Source organism: Ovis aries, chromosome 20, assembly GCF_016772045.2.
Source record: "Ovis aries strain OAR_USU_Benz2616 breed Rambouillet chromosome 20, ARS-UI_Ramb_v3.0, whole genome shotgun sequence".
Taxonomy (NCBI): Eukaryota; Metazoa; Chordata; class Mammalia; order Artiodactyla; family Bovidae; genus Ovis; species Ovis aries.
This window is the reverse complement of record NC_056073.1, coordinates 16,337,069-16,352,195: the sequence shown is the minus strand read 5'-3', so window position 1 is coordinate 16,352,195 and position 15,127 is coordinate 16,337,069. Positions and strand designations below refer to the sequence as shown.

Here is a 15,127-nt window from a genome sequence, read left to right as displayed (position 1 = left end):
TTCTTTTCCTGGCTGAGTAATATTCTACCACACCTACCCCCCCCCCCATTCTTAGGCACTCGTCTGCTGGACACTGTATCCTCGCAATTGTGCTGCTGTGAACACTGGAGTCTTGGTCACTCAGTCAAGTCCAGCTCTTTGTGAGTGGACTGTAGCCTTCCAGGCTCATTGGCCAGCATGTATTTCTTCAAATTAGTGTTTCTTTATCTTCAGATAAATACCTAGGAGTGGGATTGCTGCATTTTATGGTGGCTCTATTTTTAGTTTTTGAAGAACTTCCATATTGTTTTCCATAGTGGCTATAACAATTTACATTCACACTAACAGTTGTACAGGTTTCCTTTCCTCCACATCCTCGCCAACATGTGTTATTTGTGTTCTCTGTGATGACTATTCTGACGTGTGTGAAGTGGTAGCTCATCGTGGTTTGATTTGCATTTCTCTTATGATTAGCAGTGTTAAGCGTCTTTTCATGTGCCTATTGGTCATCTGTATGTCTACCTTGGAAAAATGTCCATTCGGGTCTTCTGCCCACTTTTAAATTGGGCTATTTTTTTGATATTTTGTTTGTTTGATATTGAGCTGTGTGGGCTGTTTATATATTTTGGATAATAATCCCTTATTGGTCATCTCACTGGCAAATATTTTCTCCTCCTCAGTAGGTTGTGTCTCTGTTTTGTTGATGGTTTTCTTTGCTGTGTGGAAGCTTTTAAGTTTAGTTAGGTTCCATTTGTTTATTCTTTTGCTTTTGTTTCCTTTGCCTTAGGAAATACATCCAAAAAATTTACTAAGATTTATGTCAAAGAGTGTTCTATGCTTTCTTCTAGGAGCTTTATGGTTTCCAGTCTTACATTTAGGTCTTAATCCAATTTGAGTTTATTCTTTTATACGGTGTGAGGAAATGTTCTAATTTCATTCTTTTACATGCAGCTGTCCAGTTTTCCTAGCATTACTTACTGAAAAAGATCACCTTCTTTCCATGGCATACTGTCTCCTTTGTTGTGGATTAACTGACCATAATTCTGTGGGTTTATTTCTGGCCTCTATTTTCCTCATTCCCCATTGTGCAATCTATTACCAAGCTAGCAACCACATCCAAAATGCTCTCAAACCTGGCCACTGATATCTCCAGTCACTTAAAGGAAAGCCAATGTGTCTCCACTGAACTTCCTGCTTCTACTCTTGCCCTCCTCCTTCTGTTATCCACACAAAGTAACTTTCAAAAACATGTAAACTGGATCATGTCACTTTTCTGCTTGGGAGTCTCAAACAGCATCCACTTCAGTCAGAATAAAATTCAGATTTCTGAACACGGCCCTGCAAAGTCATGTCTTCAACCTCTGCTCCAACTACAGCCTCTCACAGCTTCTGGAACAACCATACTCCTCTTCATCAGACAGCATGATACACCTTTTCCTCAGTCAGGAATATTCTTTACTCTGATCAGTTAACTCTGACACATAGTTTAGATCTCATGGAAGCCTTCTCTGATCTCCTAACTTACACCTCTCATCTAGATTTTACAGCCAAAGGCGGCCAACACCATTTAAAGACACAGGATAAATGTACTAATAGTAAAATTTCATTTTGGGGTAATTTATAAACTTTTTATATGCTCAAAATCTTGATAGGATTATGGGAAAAAAAAGAAGACAGCAACATAAGAGAAACGAGTATGGATTACATCTCCCTCTATTTTCTAATTTCCCTAAGGCTTTAGAATTGTAGTTTTTATTGAATGTATAGGTGAAAGAGGAAAATATGCTATTTTATGAGCATATCATCACTATCCTCTCCAAACTGCCTCATATTTTACTTAGGAAATTGTTTATCTCTGCCCCTCCTCCATTTATCTCCTATCCCTGACCCCAGAAGAGACTCACGTCTAAAGCACACCAGTCTTGTATCATTGAAATGACATGTGTTAATTTCATTTGTAGTGTGAAGGCGGCTTCCCACTCTGGTTCCATTTCAATATGCTGTCCTACTTGACGTGTAATTGGATCCATTCCCTTGAAGTGAAAAGATTTTAAATAAATTAAAATTACATTTGTTCTTCTACATAGAAACTTAAGAAATAATGTAGAAGAAATATATACTGATTACAGAAAAGTTTTAACAGGAAGTTTCAAGCAGTATGAGAAGTCCAACTTCTTAAATTACATGTTTATATAATATTCCCTAAAATTTTATACAGAAAAAAATCCCAGTAAAATATACAATGAATTACTTTAGAGGCAATCTTCTACATGTTTTAGACAATAAAATTTGTACTTCACTGCAACAATCCTTCAAAAATTCCTTTTTAGTTCTATCATCTATAGAAAAAACTGTCAGAAGAAATTTGACAGGCTTTTAAAATGCTATTGAATTCATAAATATGTTCTATAAAATGATAAAATAAAATTTTTATATTTATTTGTAATTTGCAACTGCAAGTTTTCAGAGTCTGAAGGAAAGCAAAACTAGAAAAAGATAAACAGCTTTTAATACAAAAAAATATACCTCTTTAGAAACTAGCCTAACTACCCTGGTGGAACAGAACTAATTAAATGATGGAAAATATATGATATTTTGAGTATTCAAATTAACCAAGGTAGCTACTGTGTCTACAGGCACAAAGCAAAAAACAGAAGTACTATAATAAATTTAACATCCATTAAACTACCACATAACACGGGAACTAGAATATATCCTAAAAAGGACAGGTACTAAGGAAAGCATAATGATATTGCTCATGTTTTCTGAAACGTTCTCTATCTTTTTGCAGCCAGCGGAATCCCCTGGCTGTCTAGTGGCTAGGACTAGTGCTCTCACTGCTGAGGTTTGATCCCTGGTTGGGGACTGAAATCCCACAAGCCTCAAGTTGTAGCTAAAAACAAACAAAACAATAACAACAAAAACTGGTTAACTATACCAGTTAATTTGTTTCTAGATTTTATTTTGTATACAGAGGTGTATCCAAAAAGAAAATTAAAAGGGGCAGCTGGTGAGGAGAGTTCTATACTATATCATATAAATATGGCATCCATGAAACAAAAAAGAAATATGGAAACATTAAAAAAACACATAAACATAGCTTCTTAACTAAGTTGACAATACTTCCATTCAAGCATATTCAAAACAAAACAACTAATGTGAAGCCCCCAAAGAAAGAACATTAACGGTAACCAAAAGAATAACCAAATACAAAAGAACAGCAGATGTCAGAACCTCTGCTGGGATTTCATGTATTCTACACCTTTCTAAGAGTTTCCAATTAAGAGGAGCTTCTTGGTCCAAACTGTAGCTATCCAAATTATTCTTTTAAAAATATGCCCAGAATGAAAAAAATGCAAACAGAAAGATATTTAGATCAGTGAGCCAAAAAGGAAAAAGTAAACATTTCCCTTTTGAAATGTATCCATTTATACATACCTGCATACATTTGAGTAATTCCAAAAAGGCATCAAATCCTTCCAGGAACTTCTGCCTCAGACCATCTGACCATTCAGTTGGTTTGCTAATTAACACATACCTGAACAAGATAAAAACAGCAATGAGTATACGAATAAACAATGACCTTTTACAAGTTGCAACTGGTTTAACAACTAAACAAAAACTTACTTGAGATCTAAAATAAGACTCTGAACCCTCCTAAACTTAAAGGCTTGTAAAGCAGTATATCGTTCAAACTGAAATCTGCCTTGGACATCTCGATGCCTCAAATGATCCATGAAAGTCTTAATGATAGTGGTCATCAGGTTTTCTTCTGTGATAAGCATCCGAGCCTAAGACAAAGTATATCAGAATGCACGGTAATAAAAAACTATTTACCACAAAGCTTAAAAAAAAAAAGTCACCAACAGTGGCTAGCTCTTTCAGTTTAGGCCTTTTTCAATACAACTATATAATATCATAATATCATAAATGCATTATTGTGTATTTCTAAATAACAATTACTTACTCCAATTGCCACGTGTATGAAGCAACAATTATATCACGGAGAAAGATGCCAGAATGTAAGGAGACAGATCCAAGGCTCATTATTCAAAGACAATTCAGGGTGGGGGATCTGAATCAGGCTGCAAATTTTCCTTAACTGAGACATTTAGACACCTATAATGGTATGGTATAATTATTCTAGGATCCACAGGCTTATATCACAGATTCTGTAGAACTCAGTATGAAATATGAAACCATATTTCTTTTAATCTTAGTTGAGATTTATTTTTTGTCTCTTTCTATGTATAGATATACATATCTATGTATTTTTGAATAAGCAAATACACTTAAATGATGCAAAAAAAGTAAAAAGGTAGTCTCTTAGCTCCCAAAGTTCCCCTTTCAAAGGCAATGTTTGTTAGCAGTTTTCTTACATATACTTCCAGAGGTGGTGTGTGTATAACATATACATGTATGCATACATACACACACATATATATATACATTTATAGTATACATGAATAAATGTTATTAAGTAGATGTAAGTATGAGTATGTAAAATGATCTCTGCCCTCTGCCTCCTGCCCAAAGGATAGTATATTATAAACACTGTTCTGCACTTGGTTTTTCACCTGATATATTTTGGAGATTATTCCATACCAGTTAACATAAATTCTCTCATTCTTTTTAACTATCACAACTATTCTCTTCTATCATACTTTATTAGCCAGGTCCTTTACTGGTGAGCATTTGGGTTTTTCCCAATCTTATGCTATTTATCACAAAAGATACTGCAACAATTATCTACTGTGTACAGCTGCAAGGAGATTCAGAAAATAATTTCCTAGAAGTGAATTACTGGGTTAAGGTAATATACATTATAATTTTTAACTGATATCACTAAACTCCAAACTGTCAACTGAAAGAAGACAAAGCTGTCAAAGAAGAAAAGATGCCTAATGTAGAGGTTTTAAGTGGTAAAGTCATCAGATAAGGAGAAAATCTATTAATGTACAGTTAAATATCCCTTTGAAAAACTCTTAAATCATCATCTCACTGCCAGGACTTAGGCTCCAAGAAGCTCAAAGTCAATAGGATTAATTTATGTTAATTTTCCTAGACAGTGAAGACTACAGTTCATGTTTGAAGGAGGGGAGGAATTGACAAGTAAAACGATTTTCCTTCTTGTTTGCTGTATTAGTCAATTTTGAGACAATTAAATGAGTATATGCAATTTCACTGACTTAAGAAAAACTTCTAGTCTCAGGGGACAAGCTTTTACTATCTTGCCATCAAGCACACTGTTTGCTTTCAATTTTTACTTTTTGTTTTGCTCTTAGGTACTTTATCAGATCAAAGAAATTCTTTTATTCCTATTTCATTTGCAATGAGGTTTTATTAATTTGTTTTAAATCATGAATTCTGGATAAGCATCTGATATGATCAATTTTCCTCCTTTTTGTCTGTTAATAAGCTCTTTTATGCAAGCTGATTTTGTTTTCAAATGGTATACTACTCTTGCCTTAAAGAAATAAAACAAACTTGGTTATGATATGTTATCCTTTTCCCATATTGCTTGATTCTGGCTGCAATTCAATCTCAGTTTTGGTAATAAGATTACAGAGGATGTCATAAAATTGTCAAGTATATTCTTTCTCTGTTTTCTAGGAAAAGTTATATAAGACAGGTATTATTTTTTTCTTAAATATTTGGAAGAATTTCCCAGTATAGCCTTTGGGCCTGGGGACTTCCTTGGGAGCAGATTTTTATATTAATTAAAATTTCTATTTCTTGTTTCTCCTGTAATAACCGGTGTTTTTTTCTTAGGGATCTGTTTATCTCATCTAGATTTCCAATTATATTAACTGGATCCTAATGTTGCCTATTTTCTATTTGAAACCTATAAGATTTGTAGCTTTTGCAATCCCTTTTAAATTAAAATTTTTTCTATTTTTCTTATTAGACTTTCTAGAGATCTATCTCCCACCAGTTTTGCTTTTCTTATCCTCAAAGAAAAACTTTTTGTACATTTTGTTAATTTGTGTTCTTTACTATTTCCCCTTTTCTACTTCCTTTAGATAAAAGACAGAAGGAGTTGTATTACAATGGCCTTCAAGGTCTGGCACTGTCTACTCCCATCACACCCCATCCCCAAACTCAGTGACCTCACGGATCATTCTCCTCCTCAGTCACTCTAGCAACATTGGCCTGATTTGGGTTTTTTCTTCTAAAATGTCAAGTGCACATTCACCTCAGAACTTTGCATTTGCTATTTTTCTCTGCTGAGAAGACTTTTCCACCAGCTAGGCACATCACTTACTCCCTCATGTCTCTGTTCAAACACCATCTCTCCAAGAGGCTTTTTTTGGAAAACCTTGTATAAAATATGACCCTTTCACTGTCACTCTCTAACCTTTTAATCTGCTTTCCTACTTTATAGCACTTCTCAACGACCTTTATTTATAAGTAGTATTACATACATGTATCTCTTCTTAGTTAAGATTGTCAATTCCATGGGAACAAGGTCTTTTGTCTTTTTTGTTTATTGCTCTACTTATCTCCAGAGCCTCAAACAATGCCTAGTTAATAAAAATTCTAAATAAATATGCTCTGAATTACAAATACATGTTATTTTTCTAGCGTTTCTAGCTAAAGGAGTCAGGTAAGAAGCAAACATAAAAAATTGAATTAGAAAAAACCAAAAATTATTATATGCAGATTACTAGAAATTCTAAGGAATTAACACAAAATATTAGAGAAAATGTTAATAAGAAAACCAGATAGATACAAGATGGATATATAAAAATCAGTTCTTAATATATTATCCATAATGAGATTAAAACTGTGAGTAATTTATAATAGTGTCAAAAATATAAAACATAAAACACTTTTAGGACAAATTATGTTCCTAGATGGGGATATTCAATATTGCAAAAATATCAGTTCTTCCCAAATTATCTATAATTAAAACATTTTTTCAGTCAAAAACTCTAACATGTTTTTGAAACTGACAAATTTATTTCTGTTTGTTGTTGTTTAGTCATCAAGTCACGTCTGACTCTTTTAAGACCCCATGGGCTATAGCCCACCAGGTTCTTCTGTCCACAGGATTTTCCGGGCAAGAATACTGGAGTGGGTTACCATTTTCTTCTCCAGGGGATCTTCCCGACCCAGGGACTGAACTTGCGTCTCCTGTGCTGCCAAGAGGATTCTTTAACACTGAGCCAGTAGGTTTTTAGTCAAAACCCCTAATATGTGTCTTTGTTTTTTGAAATTGACAAAATGATTTTAGTCCTTAAAAAAAAAAGGCCTAAAATAATTAAGAAAATTTTTTTTTCTTTTTTTAGCTCAGTTCTTATATTTACTTGCATCAGGGTTTAGTTGCAGCACATGGGCTCTTTAGTTGCTGCGTGTGGGGTCTAGTTCCCCAAGCAGAGACTGAATCTGGGCCCCCCGTATTGGTGGTAGTTGGGGGGCGCGGCACACAAAGTCTTTGCCACTGAACCATCGTGGAAGTCCCAATAAATTTCTTGGAAAGAATAATAAAAGGAGATCTAGAGCTCAATTAAATATTAAAATGGAATATTAGGCTAAAATTATTCAAACTGAGCACTGGCATCGAAACGGACAAAAGGATCAATGAGGGAGAAATGCAGGTTTGATTACACATGGGACTGTCTCAGAAGCTTCTCAAACTTACTGCTGACTAAACTGAAAGCAACACTTGCCCTCTTTACAAGTTCTACTCATTCTCCAAAACTTCCTATGCAAGCGGCAGAGAAACCTACTTGGTTACAATCAGAAACCCAAGAATCACCTTCACGTTTTCCCCTCAAACCCAATAATCAACGACTCACCAAACCCAATATCCCTGAAACCCAAAGTGTGGTTGTTTAGCAGATTTCACTACTTACATCTCTCTCACAACTTCTAGACCCTTTGCCACAATCCCTAACAGGCTCCCCACAACTACTACTGCCGCAGCAAATTTGTTCTCCAAATTACAAAAAGCCTCATCTTTTAAAAATCACAAATGTGATGATGTAAGTGCCACTTCAAACTCTTCAATGCCTTCCAATGCTCTTAAGATAAAAATAAAAATCCTTAATTTGGACCAAAATATCTCATTAGTGAGTAAATAGACTTCAGATAGCTTCAGCTGTGTTAGAATACACCTTTGAATATAAAAGTATCTGAGGAAAAAACAGTCATTAAAAAAAGAAGCTGGAACAGACACCTTATTAATAAAATAAGTGTAGCATACTCTTACAGAGAAGGCAATGGCACCCCACTCCAGTATTCTTGCCTGGAGAATCCCAGGGACGGCGGAGCCTGGTAGGCTGCCGTCTATGGGGTCGCACAGAGTCAGACACGACTGAAGTGACTTAGCAGCAGCAGCAGCAGCAGCAGCCGCCTCTTAACTCCATACAGTTAGGTCCTTGCGTATGTTTCTGGTCTCATTTTATTCCATGTTCAAGGATGTTCGACTGCACTTCTTTCCTTCTATTCCCTTTATAGGAATGTACCTACTTCAGGGTTTTCTCAAGTGCTGGTTCCTCTGAATAGATTTTCCTGCATGAGCCTGCATAAAGCTACATAGAATCCTCTACCAAACTGGAAAAAGGTCAGATCTTTTTACTATTCTCTCAAAACAACCAAATTCTTCAGAGTTTTTATTATAGCTTTAATTAACCATTTATGTGTCTTTCCCTCTACAGTAAGTTTCATGAGGGCAAAGACTACGTCTGTTTTTGTTCATCATTTCATTCCCAAAGCACAGAACTAAATAAATAACAGGTGCTCAAAGTTTTGTTTAAATGAGTTAAATATTAATTATTCAATATTATGAAAACACAAGGATGCCTGCTGGAACAACTAGTGAAACTTAGTACAAGATAACCGAATCATCATGATTCAATTGCCTTAGTAATCCCTTCCCTTAGGGTGGAAAAGGAGGCTTTTCAAAATGTGAGATTATATACAATGGGCTGTTTCTCCCTTCCTGCCTTTCTTTTTTGGCCACACTGTGTCGTTTGTGAGATTCTAGTTCCCCAACCAGGGACTGAACCCAGGAGCCAGCAAAAGCACTGAGTTCTAACCACTGGACAGTCAAGGAATTTGCACAATATGCTGTTTCTAATGGATAAACTTGTTAAACTAATGAGTTTAATGAACTTGTCAGTTCAAAACCTCAAGGAAGTACTATGAGAAAGTACAGATTGAGTTCAAATAACTTTCCCCCTCCAGATTACACATTCAAAGTTATATCTTCTGGTATACAAGGCATCTGAAGTCTTATCACCCATTAATAAAATATTTTTCTATTCAGAAATATACAGATCTCAGTTCTCTATTATTTTAAGGCTTTACTCCCTCTAGTGGAAAACAAGAAAGTTCTTCTTCGTCTTTTAGTACTTACAAGTGAAGGGACTGTGAAAATCTGAACCGAGAAGTCTGCGATTGAAAACTCTCTGTCGTGGTCATCTGTCACATAATCACTCTGCAAACGCTCATAGTTCTATTAAGAAGGCAAAAAAAGGCAAGGAGTGCCAGCTATCAGTGACAAAGAAGAGGCAAGCACTACTCACCAGAGTAGGTGCGGTGAAGAACTGGACAGACAGAGCAGTCACGGACACTGCTCGCTCGTGATCATCCTCCATAAAATCTCTCTGCAACTGCTGGTAATTCTAAACAACAAGGGGGAGATTCACCTCTAATCCACAATGACCAAATGTTTAAGGATTATAATGAAAAATCAGTGCTGGAGGAGTCAATAAGATGTGCTATGAGAAAAACTGGAATGATTTCTACCAACTACCAATATACTAATCTGTAAAAACACTGATGCACTATTCAATCTTCTTGAGCACAATGGCAGTTTACGAGCTCAAATAAGAGTAACAGCTATTAAAATCCTGGGCTGTCATTGAACTCAGGTGGAGCTAAATCACAGTAGCTTTACACTGTCTCTGATGAAATCAGACTTTCATTACTTCTGGATGCCTATCACAGTCACCTGATGGCTCTTTCAAAGTACACATGATTAGACCCTATTCTTGGTTAATTCTCTTCAGCAGGTTTGAGAGTGGAAAACACAAACATGTATATTTTGAAAGAGCTCCTCAAATGATTCTTATGTTTCCTTTGTTAATAATCCCTAATTCAGGTGAATAAAAATAGCAAAGCAGTTAGCTTAAGGGAGAAGAACATAATTCAATGATATCAACAACCTAGAGTTCATGATTTTTAAATCACATCCATATACACATGTCGTTTCAACTAAATTATCTTTTCCTACACAAAATTTAATAGGAATAATATCATAATTCAGAATGGTATAGGTTTAAAGTATCCATTTATCACTTCATGTCATAGACACTGCATAGATGGATATTCATATTATCATGGCAGGTTATATACATGAAAAACCTCACTGCTAGACTTTTATTCTATTGATAAAAGCTAAAAAGATAATTTATGAAGTTTCTTAGAATTTAAAATTAACATAATGACATATTGCTATTAGCTATTAATTTTACAAATGCTGGATATAATCATGGACTACAGCTATTCTGTATATAATCTATTTTATTATTCTTCAAAAGTGAGAAACTACTTACCTTTGCAAATCGAACAGCAAACAGTTTCTTGTATTTCAAATCCATAAGTAGACTGCTCATGAACAACTGATGATACACACTCCTAGCACCTTTTACAAAAAGAGCAGATGTAACATGACGATATACCAAACAAGCCAAAAATTACATTTTCAAAGTTTTCATATGATCAATTGTATTTTTAAGTCTCAAGCGCAAAACTCTACATGTATTCCTTAAAACATGTGAAACCTGTTCTTTAAAAATCAGTTTTTCTAAATGTATTCTTCCAACAAAACAAAGGTTATTTGAGTCATGGATCCTCAAATCTGTTTTCTCCCCAAAGAATAAGACTGCATTAGCTAATTCTAAAAACCATAAACATATTTATTAAATATTTCCTCAAATGAAAAAGAAACTTAAATATTCCAATTACCTATGAAAGTTCCCCTATACCTTACAGTAGTTAAGATACTTACCTTTCCACAATTTGGAATCACTAAGCATCAATCTATCCACTAGAGAAGAGTTTTCACCATCTGGCCCTTCTTGTAAACCAACCTGACATAAAATTCGGCGAAGGCCATCTTAAAACAGAAAGAAAAATAGTCAAGAAATAGTTAACTTCAAATATTAAAATAACATATTAGTAAAAATGTTCAAACGGACTTACTATAGTTTTTACTTGCCTTTAAAAGGTCAGATTTATTCAGAAAACGTAACTTTATTAACTATTTTGTTAACATTTTCACAAAATGGAGAAAAATTCCAAATCTTGCATCATATACCGATTTTTATTCCAGAATACCAAAACATTTGTCTATCAGAATGGCAATGATCTTTTAAACAATTTAAACAAAGAATCCAAAAGCCACTGAAGTAAACATAGTTTTCTAAGCACCTATGCTAATTAAACCAGGTATTAGTAAAATTATATATTAGTTAAAAAATTATATATTAATAAAATTATATATCCTATGATAACAGAAGATAGGTATAATATGAAATTATGATATCATTTAAAAGAATACATGCTCTGTACTTTATATATACCAGTCCATTTTACTGTTATTATGCAAAATGTTCTTCATTAAACAAAAATACAAAAATATATACTTATGTATACCCACTATATGAGAGGCTTTGGAAGGCAAATTCCTACATATTCTAAATGCTAAACTAAAAAAAAAAAAACCTTCAAATATTAATGTAAGCATTAACAAAACTAGAACTTTAATACCTTCCAGTTTCATATTTTATATTTAAAATCACTGTTTTTAGTCATCTACAATCATGCAAAATAATCTGAAACTTCTTTTAAAATTTAATTATAAGAGCTACCAAACAAATTTTTTAGAAGGCTACAGAGAAAATTTTATATACATATTAAATAATAGATGATAAGGTCTTTAAATTGTTGATGATAAATTTTCTCAAAGAAAATTTTTAGCAGAAAACTGTTTCCATGACACTATTTATTAATTCTGTAGCACAGTACTTGGCATTCGGATAGATACCCAATGGAAAACAGCAAAGTTAAAAAAGGTTAAGAAAACTAATTGGAAAGACATTTAAAAGGCAAGCAAACATGTTCTACTAAATTTCCACACCTCCCGATTTTCACCTTTCAGTTCACAGTTGGCAATACTCTTTCTAATAGCTTCTTAATACAAATGTTTTAGAAATTTTTTTTATAGCAAACATTGTAATATCTATTCAAACCACATCCCTTGCCTGCAGAAATGTAGGACAGCTTAGATGTATTCCTAGTTTATTCTTCAGTGTTACACAACAAACTTGTATTTTTGGCATTGGACATGAAGGCTCTTAATTATTACCAGTACTTTTAAAAGATTATCTAATCTGTAGATTGTGGAAAAACAAAAACTCAAATACACAGTAACTTCAAATTTGCATATTTTCAGGGTTGCAAATTATCAGTAAACACATATTATAGAAATCAAAACAAAGATATCCTTTAAACAACCATTTAGGTTCTATTTACAGTAGCTTTTTTTAGCTTGCTTTGTGGGAAAGAATTCCACAGGAGGCTCCATTAAAAATAGGTTCTTTTATAAAGTTGGTAAGATTTAGATTCATTAGCATATTAAAATCATTTACAATCGTTTAACCCACTGTTTCCTTTATTTGAAGATAAAGAAATATCTTTTATTTATGTATGAAAATACATAAATGTATGTATATAAAAAAGATCCCATAGATCAAAATTTGGGAAATATTTTTTTTGTGTATATAAAGATATTTTGAGATGGTATTTTAAAACTAAAGCAAAGAAAGAAAAGAAAACCAGAACACCTGATTCCATTTGTAACTTTTCCAAAATAGTTTTGCTAGAGCATATGAACTCATTTTTAAGTCAATTTGTAAAAGGTTTTATGGACCTACCTGAATATCCAATAATACTTCCCAGCCAAGACAAAAGTTTCAAACCAAAATTCTGATGTGCAACAATAGACGAATGCATAACTTGAACTTTGAGTGGCTTTGTCTGTCTACTGGTATTTCTCTTAAAAAGAAATGACAGGATGAAAACAAACAAACTTAAAAAGGCTATGTTATAGAAAATAAGCCAAATTTTTGTTTAATATAACTACACTCTCATCATTATAGGTGAGTTATTCATGAACGTGTGTAAGAAAAACACGACTTGGGTTGCTTTATTCAGATTCTAATTTTCTAGAAGGAATCCTAGGATTCTTACAAAAAAGTAAGAAGTTATAGTTTTAATCTGAATTCTTGGTCTTATGTCTGAAAATGTGCCCCATCAATTACAAATTATTTAAGTGTTAAACTGGCTGTATGTTTTTAAACTAATTTCTTACTGTAATTACACTAATTTGAATAATTTACTTCACTGCACAAATGTGATGTTATCAATACTTAAAAAAAAATTATAGTAAACACCCAACATTTCCAGCTTAACCATTTTTAAGTATGCAGTTCTGTGGTGCAAAGGACACACTAGTGTGCAACTGATTTCCAGAACTCTTCATCTTGCAAATGAAACTCTGTACCCACTCTGGTACCTCATACAAACAGAACCATACATTACCTTCTTGTGACTCCTTATTTCACTTAGCATAATGTCCTCAAGGTTCACCTACACTGTAGTGTGTACCAGGATTTTCTTCCTTTTAAAGGCTGGATAAAATTCTACTGTATTTATGTAAATTCTGTTTAACCATTCATACAGTTAAATTGCTCCTTAAGTGTCTATCAGTGGATGAACTGATAAGACACTTTTTGTCAGCTGAATAATGCTGTTATGAACATGAGACTCTGCTTTCAATTCTTCTGTGTACATAATCAGAAGCAAAACTGTTGGATCATATGGTAATTCTATTTTTAATTTTTACAGGAAGCACCATACTGTTTTCCATAGTGGTTGCACCATTTTACATTCCCACCAGTAGCACACGAGGGTTCCAATTTCTCTATATCTTTGCCAATACCTGTGATTTTCTGTTGTTGTTTATAATAGCCATCCTAATGCATATGAGGTGCTATCTTATTGTGGTTTTTACTTGCATTCCCCTAATAATTAGTAATATTGACCATGTTTCCATGTTCTTTGCCAATCTGCATATCTTCTTTGGAGAAATGTATTTAAATCTATCAAAACTTTTCATTTAACATGTTTCCCCCCCTTTTCCTTTAGAATCATCTCTTTACCCATCTCATCCCATCTCCATAAACCACTTTAGCACAGTATACCTTTGCATATTTTATCCACCTATATGTATCATATATGTACACAGTTATAAAGACTTTTATTTGATTTTCAAAAAAATGGAATATTACCATACTCTTTTGCATCTTTGTGTTGATAGATTTTTTGGGGGGGTGCTTAATGACTCATCATATACTGTGGTGTGTATTTATTTAAACATTCTCTAGAGAAGGGTATTCATATTCTCTCTGTTTCAATCTTCTATGACTACAACAAAGGTAGTACTGAACATCTTTGTACACATACTAACTGGTGCTTGTATTTTTATGGGATAGATTTCTAGGAGAGGCAACATTTTAATATATGCTACTAGACTGTTTTCCAAATACATGGTAGTAATTAATGCATCTCTGCCTGCAAGGTACTTTATCACTCTAATTTCTCCATCTGTTGGGTATGAAATCTCCCTATCATTTTGCTAATTACTAGTGAGTTTGAGTCTCTTTTTGCATATATTTATACCATTGAGATTATCTCTGCTGTGGTTGTCTTTCCAAACCCCATGTCCATTTTTCTATTCTGTTGTTTGCTCCCTACCTGATAATCTATGAGTGCTCTGTTCATCATAAACATTAAATGTCTATCCTGTGCATCAGAAGTAATTTTCCTAAATTTACTGACATTTTTAATAATATTCTGCTACGCAAATTTTTTATGTAGTCAAAAAAATGTATTCTTTTTAACTCCTGGGGTTCTAGTCTTGGTTAAGAAGCTCTCCTCCTCCCTTAGAATATATCTTTGTCCTAGATTTTCCTCATCCTAGTATCTATTTCTGGACTTTCTATTCTATATTATGAAAACAGTATTGCCATATCTATGCAGACATTACCAGAGACTACAAATACTTATTTTTTAG

General features: G+C 33.7%; 1 protein-coding gene across 10 annotated transcripts in view; it reads right to left on the bottom strand.

Moving 5' to 3' along the window:
- UBR2 (ubiquitin protein ligase E3 component n-recognin 2) overlaps window positions 1-15,127 on the bottom strand; it is a 103,734-nt gene that overhangs the window by 45,488 nt on the left and 43,119 nt on the right. For 7 of the 10 annotated variants that reach the window (XM_004018822.6, XM_012100676.5, XM_042237306.2 and 4 more), the window contains 7 exons: window positions 12,927-13,047; window positions 11,000-11,107; window positions 10,545-10,633; window positions 9,344-9,442; window positions 3,607-3,770; window positions 3,418-3,517; window positions 1,884-2,012 (listed from right to left, as the gene is read on the bottom strand). In XM_004018822.6, the coding sequence (XP_004018871.1) occupies window positions 1,884-2,012; window positions 3,418-3,517; window positions 3,607-3,770; window positions 9,344-9,442; window positions 10,545-10,633; window positions 11,000-11,107; window positions 12,927-13,047 (810 nt within the window). Of the gene's footprint in view, window positions 1-1,883; window positions 2,013-3,417; window positions 3,518-3,606; window positions 3,771-3,958; window positions 4,099-9,343; window positions 9,443-9,512; window positions 9,612-10,544; window positions 10,634-10,999; window positions 11,108-12,926; window positions 13,048-15,127 lie in introns of those variants that run through there. The other 3 variants (XM_060403186.1, XM_060403185.1, XM_042237307.2) reach the window with 2 other exon arrangements.